This window comes from Seriola lalandi, unplaced genomic scaffold, assembly GCF_002814215.2.
Source record: "Seriola lalandi dorsalis isolate HSWRI2012SDOR001 ecotype SW California unplaced genomic scaffold, Sedor1 jcf7180002054374, whole genome shotgun sequence".
In the NCBI taxonomy this organism is placed as follows: Eukaryota; Metazoa; Chordata; class Actinopteri; order Carangiformes; family Carangidae; genus Seriola; species Seriola lalandi.
Genome location: NW_019524927.1, coordinates 578,651 through 587,456, shown reverse-complemented (window position 1 = coordinate 587,456; position 8,806 = coordinate 578,651). Strand labels below are relative to the sequence as shown.

The window sequence follows — 8,806 nt, the reverse complement described above, 5'->3', positions numbered from 1 at the left end:
AGGAAAGGATTGGCGGTGTCAGCTGCCCTGAATGATTATTTATGCTCTCATCTTATACTTTGAATAGTTTGAATCTGGAGCGGAGACTGCGACTTATGATCTCAGTAATTATAAAATCCTGGCTACTGCCCTGGATGATACGAGTGTGAGCGTGTGCGCCTGTGCGCGTATTCGTGCAGCGTGTGTGTGTGTGTGTGTGTGTGTGTGTGTGTGTGTGTGTGTGTGTGTGTGTGTGTGTGATTGCAGTGGTGCTTAAGTACCTTAAGCAGCGCCAGGCAGCACACACGCGCTTCTGCAAGCGGATGAACTTCACCGGAGCGCTCTTTTTACAAACAACAACCAGACGCAGAGACAGCAATTTCTCAGCAATTTGAATACTTTGCTCCCCTCTAACATTTCCACACTACTTGGATCTACTTGTTCGGACAGCCATTATTTTCCAGCCATGAAGCAATAGAGCCGCGCCGCCCTCGGCCCACCGGGAAGCGGACTCCTCTCTCTCACCCCCGGTACGCCTCCTGCCGCCTCCTCCTGCTGGAGCTGGAGAGATGCCCGGGGCAGGATGTGCTCCAGCCGCAAAATCCTGTGGAGCCTGCTCCTGCTGTCCTTGGTGGAGGTGGGCCTGGGTGTGGCGAGCATCGTCCTGGGAGCCGTGGGCATCAGCTGGGTCCGTGGCGAGCACAAGCCGCAGCAGGGCGATGCGTCCCCGGTCTGGAGCGGACTCTGTGTACGTCCTAGGAACAACTCTTACCCTTGATTTTTACCTTGTTTACTTCCACTTCCTGGATAAGTAGCTCCAGGGATGTAGACTAAACTCTTTTTACGTATCCACCTTTGTGAGAAATGCTTTTGAGATACATTCAGTGTAGCTATATCATCTCTGTAAGTATTCATATATATATATATACACGACTGACGAGTAACAGGGTTTGAATGAATGAAATAATACTTCAAATCTGACTAAAAATCACCTTTTTAATTAAAAAAAAAGTTATTCCACCTTTTTATTTAAGGGCTTTTCCATGATGCCAGACTTGCAAACAGCTTTTGGGTTTAATTGGGGTATTACATTGATTTTTGTTTATGATGGTGGCTGTTTATCTAATATTAACCATTGAGGCTCTTCCCCTTTTTCCTTAACAGTATTAATACCCTGGCTGTGGTAAAGAGTCAATATTTTGGCTGTGTTTGTCCATTAGATGTTTGAGATACACTCAGAGTTACTTGGCCCACTAGATGCTTCTGTGCTGGAGCTAAAGATTGGTTTCATTAATTCATGCTTGAATTGTTGCTCAGTGCTTAGGAGGGTCAAAGCTTTTACACACAATCATCCTCTCCCTCTACTGCATATGTCTCCTCGTGTTACAGCGCTGCTCTCAGCCTCATTGTCTTGATTTTGCTGCTGCAGTGCAAAGATGAGTTTCTGACATTTTTGGCAGCCATAATTAACCTCTAATCAGATACTTTACTATGACTGCTTCTCCAGCTGGGGAAACACAGTCTGTGTTTCACTGGCTGTGGCTAAGAATAACTGTAAGTGCCTGGAGCTCAGGCAATATGAGTCATAATATCTGTATCAGATTTTTTTTTTTGCGAAGTTTGGCATATCTAAAAGACTAAAGTGTGTGTACATATGTGGGTGTGCAGGAACCAGAGTGGGGGAGACAGCTATTAGTGATGTGACACATACCGTGTACAGTACATTTGAGTGTGCTCCCACAGTGCTGTGTGTGAAGTTGCTGCAAAGCTGTTATGCAATGTGATGCCTGTGTGTTCAACCTCACAGCTGTTGAGCGCTGTCTGCTGAGTCAGCTGTCCGTGTCTCGTGATTACCCAGAGGTTTAGATCTCCTGTCAGGACCTGAGAGTCTTTACGACTCATTGACCACTGTCCCCAAAGTGAATCGAATAATCGTTTTTATTAGTGCCCTGCTGGAAGAAAAGTGATTGTCATTAGTTTTTGTTAACTTGCAGTGCATTTCCATGACTTTGGCCTATGTTATGAAAGAATTTCTTCAAACATGAGAATTTATCAGTAGTTATTTTAATTTTGTGACGAGTAAAAATGAATTTGAGTGTCTAATTTCTAAAATCTAAATCCAAAAGACCTAATCATCTTTTAAATAAATAAATTCTTGTGACGTATTATATCTTCAGAAGCCACAAATGTAAATGAAAGGATCACAAAATTTTTTATACATGTCTGTGAGTGCTTACTTATTTACTTACTTACTTAAAGTTAAACTGAGAACTCGAACTCCCATTCAAACAGTTTCATGTCTTGACAAATGAAGAAGAGAAAGTAGCTTGACCAAAAAAATCTTAACTTAAAATGTCAACTTACTGATGAAGGCCACAAGACAGGGCTGAAAGCTCCAGTAGAAATCTGGAAGTAAGTTGACCTTGAGTAAATCTTACAAAAATCAAAGGTCAAGAATAAACCTTCAGGCTTAAGTGAAAGTATGGTGATTTTAATATGCTTCCAAGTGTCCATTAATGACTCTTGAACTACTGCAGGCAGTGTAACTGATACTGTGATTGGAAATGTGAGGAAGCCAAAGAGTGACATCACACCAGTGTTGTAGTTGAGTCACTAAACCTCGAGGCAGAGTCGAGTCTTTTCAAGTCTGAGTCCGAGTCCGAGTCACCGAAGAAGAGTCTGAGTTGAGCCACCGAGCCTCTCGAGTTCCAAGATGGGCTCCAGTGCAAGAGTCAAAGAGCTGACAAAAAAAAAAGAAAGAAAAAATGGTCTACATTACACCCAAACAACATAGCTGTCACATGACACGTGAAAAATGTGACACAATAACCAAACAAATGGACTTACGAACATGCGCACGCACTAAAACTAAGAACAAAACTTCCAGGTTCAGACTCGAGTTGGACTCAAGTCCGAGTCCTGGACTACAACACTGCATCACACACAACTTTACACACACACACACACACACACACACACACACACACACACACACACACACACACACGCAGAGCTGTTCCAGTTCAGTCGGAATCTCTGACATCCAGGACAATATGGCTTCCTGCTAGGAGCCCACAATGACACTCTATTTTTAGAGGGAGAAAATTGTGACTGAGTGTAAAGAATACATTCACCCTTTCTGTAGTCAAGGCAGGGAGGAGAAGGTGATAAAAATATTTCAAGTTACATATCACTTCTTAACTGGTAATTTTCTCAAACTAACTAGAACTTTTGGAACCATTCATTTATTCATTTGTTGTTGTTCTCTATTTGCAGTTTCTGGTCTGTGGGATGTGTGGAGTGCTGTGTGCACGAAAGAGGACAGGTCTTATTGTAAGTACTTGTATATATTTAGTTGTTTTGTTTACCTAAGACCCAGCACCCTCTTTTGTTGTCCTTTCCTCTTCTTCTATTACACTGTGGTTGCGCTCTATAAACAGCATATTCCTGCATGAGGGAGTGTTTCAAAGGAATAGGTTGATATTTTGGGAGATATGGTTAATCACTTTCTTGGTGAGAGTTAGACAAGAAAATTGAAACCGCTCTCATATCCGTAAAACTAAAGCTACGGCCAGGAGATATTTAGCTTAGCTTAGTATAAGGGCTGGAAACAGAGGGAAGCAGATAGTCTGGCTCCGTCCGAAAGTAACAAAATCCATCTACCAGCACCTGTAAAATTCACAGAATAAATTATTATATCTTGTTTGTTTAGTCTGTTCAAAAGCCAACAATTCACTTTGCTAGACCAGTTGTCAGGCAACTCGTGGAGACTCCACATAAATCCTCTGTAAAACAGTTTAGAATGTGATTGGTCAGCTAGAAGGTGGTGCTGGTATATGAATTTTGTTACCTTTTGATGGAACCGGGCTAGCAGTTTCCAGTCTTTGTGCTAAGCTAAACTAACTATGTGTTAACTGTAGATTAATTTTAACAAACAGATATGAGAGTGGTGTCAATCTTCCCATTTCACTAGTGGCAAAAAAACTAAATAAGCATATTTCCCAAAACGCCAAATAATTCTCCGAAAATTTCTTGCTTTAGAAAAACAGCCAGTCTCACAAGTAACAATTCAAGTTTGGAGAATATTAGACATTGTTTTGTCTCTCTGCCTACACATCTTCTTCTCAGTTTTTTTGCTTGAATCTTCAGTTCTTTTGTGACTGTGTTAATCTCAAACAAAACCTGCCCAGATTAAGTAAGAGTCTCACTGACTGATGAGTTTCAAGGCCGATTCATCCATTACAGACTGTGTTCTGTGTTCATTGTCCTCTGTATCAGATTTCATGATGCCGAAGCAAACTGCCAATGTAATTCAGAGTACATTTTTGGAGATGATGAGCATTAGGTGAAACAAACGAGCCTGTGAGAGATACTGAAGATGAAGCCCAAATCATTATTCATTGTTATGTACTGAAAAGCCTTGGGCTATGATACTGATACTGATAATATTTATTGAAAACACTAGAAAATGTAATTTGTTGTCACCCATCAGCCATTAAATATTAATCCACACGCATGGGCTCTGAAGTGTATAGACTGTATATCCTTAAGGATGCAGTCTGGAGGATGCAGCATGTCATTGATAACACACACAAGGTTTGCATAATCTACCCCTGGAAGTAAAAACTAACCAATCATGTCAATCACCCAAAGGTGTGTGTATGTGTATGTGTGTATGTTGTCCTCTGAGCTTGTGCATAGTGCTCCGAAAGAGACGTCTGAGGAAACCAGAGGAGACAAGCAGTCACCTCTCCTCTTGTCTTTCTGTCGCTCTCTCCATCTTTGATGCTCAGTGATCGCCTCCCAGTCTCTCAGCGCCTCAGAGTCCTTGTGTCTCTCTCCGACTGTCTCTGTCTCCTGTGGGGACGGCACCAATGATGGATTAGTGTCAGCACAGTCTGCTGTAACAGAGACATCCCTCAACCTTTCTCTCCCATATGCATCACCCTATCCCTTCCCCGCCTATTGTCTTTGTCGGCATCTTTCTCCTCATGCCTTTCCCGTTTTTTCATCACTCTCATCCGTCTCTCCATACCTTCTCTGTTCAATCTCATTCTCTCAGTAGTTTTGACGCTCTGACTCGCTCCATCTTCCTCTCCTCATCTCCTTCCATCCCCTCCCTTCTTGTCTGCCTGTGGGGTGATGATTGCATTAGGTTGGTTTGGCTCCGGACTCCTACCAGCCGCTTTCCACACTTCACCGGATAATGACTGAAATTGGAGATGCCCTTTTCCATGCAGTTAAAGGCACTAAAGGCATCTGTACTGGGAGCAATGAAAGAGAACCTGCACTCCAGACACAATATGTGCATACACAATGAATGGAGAGTAGAACTGTATCGATGGATTTTATTATTCTGATTGCAAAGTAAAGGAACTGCAATAATTTTCCCATCAGATCCGGCTGGAAAAACAATCAGATTCTCATACTGGGTTTGAGATTTCCAGATAATGATAATAATAAGAAAGTTATCCCTAAAATGTGATTGATTAAATACTGAAAGTAATATCTCAAAACGTTAATCAGACACTCACACAAGCACAAATACTGCAAGTGAGTAATGCAGGCGTTATTTAGAAGCTGTGCAATATTTCTGGAAGAGACAGTGTGCTTTCAGAGCAATCCAATTTTCTAATAGGAAATGAGATTTATTTTGACTGATACACATTACTCATCACAGCAGCCGTCATCCAAAACAGCAGAATGATGGAGATGGAAGCTTAATAGTAGTTTGTATATCTCCCATCTCATCACATTTTGTCAGTTTGTTTACAGTTTTGTTGATAGGATATCAATTCTGCCGTTTGCATTACCATAAACCATTCTCTCTGTGTCCCCCAGATGATCCTGTTTTCAGCGTGCTGTATCTGTGGTCTGATCGGTGGCATCCTCAACTTCCAGTTTGTTCGGGCGCTGAACAAACGACCAGACTCGATGCACTCGATCCACCTGGCTGCCATGACTCTGGCCTGTCTGGGTAAACAAACACAATTACACAACACAACGACACTATGGTGCACTGCAAGACAGCATGACAAAAAGTTCATATTTATGAGTGTGACATGTGTACGCTATCAAAATGTCTTGTCCAGGGATTTCATCATGTACGTTATCTACGTGGCTGACCTGTCGCCTGGCCAGTTCTGAGCAGCAGAGGATGTTCCTGGAGAGGGAACACTCGTTGCACCACTCCCACGAGATGACTGAGAAGGTGGGAGAACATGGCAGCAACAATGGCCTGTAGCTCCAACGTACTGCATGTTCAATGTTGCATGAACATTGCATGTTAAGTTATCAAGTGTGCTTGTATGTCCCCCTAACAGGAGATCCTGGACAACTCCAGTAACGGCATTCCTCAAATCTCCTACAATGGACACAGTACAGCATCACCATGATGATGTATCACCAAAGGCAAATTGCACACACTGAAATAGAAACCTTGGCAATGAATCAATGCTGTCAAAAGACAAATGTAGCATGTACTTCCTTCTACATATCCTGCGACATACACAGTACTCTATACTCTGAGTGCAGGGTGTGAATCCAAGTGTCTCGCCTTGGAGCCCTATTGAGTGAGAAAGACATTTTGACAGCAGAAGGGAGACGTTTGTGCGTCTGAATAATTATGCAAACATGGGTTCAAACCCCCTCTGTTCAACTGAAACCAAAGCCAGATGGTGGGCTGCCGTTTGGGTGACAATTCAGGTGACAAACATCTGCGTGACATCATCTGACCTTTAAGCTAATGAGCAGGAAGGATAGATTTTATCCAATCAGATGCCTCAAAGTGATGAGCACAAATCAAGCATGCAGCTGATTCACTTGTGTGGAAGAGCTACTGCTATTTCAGTCCCAATGTCCTCATGCTCTCTCTTTCTCTGTGTCTTGTTATGGAATGCAAATGTTGAGATAGCCTACAGTAAACTGTATATATCATCTGATAATGGAATGCTTTGACATGAAAATACAGTGATGCCTAATGTACTGTAATCTATATCCATGCTTGTATATCAGGAATCTAGTCGTATCTATAAATAAGACATATTTTTATAAATGCTTCTTATAAAAGGGAATTCAAATAAAGTCTGAGTGATGGTTTATCTAGCACTGATTATTTCATTGGAATCTTGTGTGATTTGTTTTTTTTATTTGATGGTTTAATTTACAAACACAAAGAGCAACAAAATTAGTTTTGTGTTATTAGATTAGGTTCACCTAACTTAAAGGTATACGCAGTAAGCATATGTGTCTGTTCTTTCGGAAAATAAAGTTGTTATAAAAGTGAAAGTTATTCCTCATTAAGAGCAGTTTTTAAGCAGGTCTCAGAATCCCTATTACGGAATGACCTCGTTGATCCAAATCAGTCAGGCTTTAAGAGTGGCCACTCCACTGAAACAGCTCGGTTGTCTATGACAGAAGCCCTAAGGGCAGTTAGAGCTGCAGCTCAGTCCTTAGTTCTTATCTTGCTGGACCTTTCAGTAGCCTTTAATACAGTGAACCACCGCATCCTGCTGTCCATACCCTCAGACATGAGCATCTCATGCAAATAACTTTCTTGGTTTGAATCCCATCTCATTTGAGTGTCACCTCAGTGTGTCATGGCAAGGACAAATGTCCTTATCCCATTCCCTCCCCACTGGAGTGCCCCAAGGATTGGTACTGGGACCCTTCCTCTTTGCAATATACACCACCTCCTTGGATTAAATTATCCGCTCGCTTGGCTTCTCTTATTACTGCTATGCAGACGACACCCAACTATACCTATCGTTCCACCAGACAGCCCTACAGTCTCTGCGTGGATCTCGGCTTGTCTTTCTGATATATCACATTGGATAAAGGAACGCCACCTTAAATCAAACCACTTGAAGACTGAACTCCTTGTCAAAATTGCCTCCTCATCCCTTACCCCACCCAAGGTTGCAATAAACCTGGGTGTCATGATGCTGCCATCCCTGTGTTTCACAGTTGGGACGGTGTTCTTTGTCTTTGGTTCCTCACCCTTTTTGCTTCCAAACATAAAAATGGTCATTATGGCCAAACAGATATATTTTTGTTTAATCAGACCACAGGGCCTTTCTCCAGAAAGTAAGATCTTTGTCCCCATGTGGAGTTGCAAACTGTAGTCTGACTTATATACGGCGGTTTTGGAGCAGGGGCTTCTTCTTTGCTGATCAGCCTTGCAGGTTACGTCAATATAGAAGTCGTTTTACTGTGGATATAGATACTTTTGTACCTGATTCCTCCAGCATCTTCACAGGGTCCTTTACGGTTGTTTTAGGATTGATTTGAACTTTTTGCAACAAAGTAAGTTCATCTCTTCCTTCCAGAGTGGCATGACACCTTCAAAACTTTTAAGATGAGTATCTCAAAACCGCTCAGAACACAGATAGAAGCTTATAATTCCAAGGGGACAAAACGGTGAAAATGTACCTTGGTCCCTCTGCTATCAATATACCTTTATCTTCAGTCTCCGCTATTAAATCTAAGCCAGTTAATTAAAGACTCACTGTTGGCAAGTCATAGAGGTGTAACACTATTATAATCGTAAGTAGGAGTGATTAGTTTGAAAAATGTGTCTGACTTTGAAACTGATTCTTGTCCTATAATAATAATCAGATACTAGCTGATCAATTAGATAAATACATCTGCAATTAGAACTAACAGTAATCATAGCAACTTCACTCAATATGGAGATATTGAATAAAGATCCCCACTGACAGCATGCCAGCATTTCGCAGCCCTCTGTAAGAAAAGCTAAACATTCAATAATCCCACATATATTTTCTCTCTATCTCCCCTAAGTAAAATCAAAACACCTGAACTGAGC

General features: G+C 41.8%; 1 protein-coding gene across 1 annotated transcript; it reads left to right on the top strand.

Annotated features, from left to right (window-relative positions):
* The first annotated feature begins 281 nt into the window (after positions 1-281).
* On the top strand, positions 282-7,077 carry tmem196 (transmembrane protein 196). Its single transcript, XM_023408853.2, has 5 exons — positions 282-727; positions 3,256-3,312; positions 5,821-5,956; positions 6,072-6,190; positions 6,303-7,077. The coding sequence occupies exons 1-5, from the start codon at positions 563-565 to the stop codon at positions 6,372-6,374; spliced, it is 549 nt and encodes a 182-aa protein (XP_023264621.1). The 5' UTR covers positions 282-562; the 3' UTR covers positions 6,375-7,077.
* Positions 7,078-8,806: the final 1,729 nt, after the last annotated feature.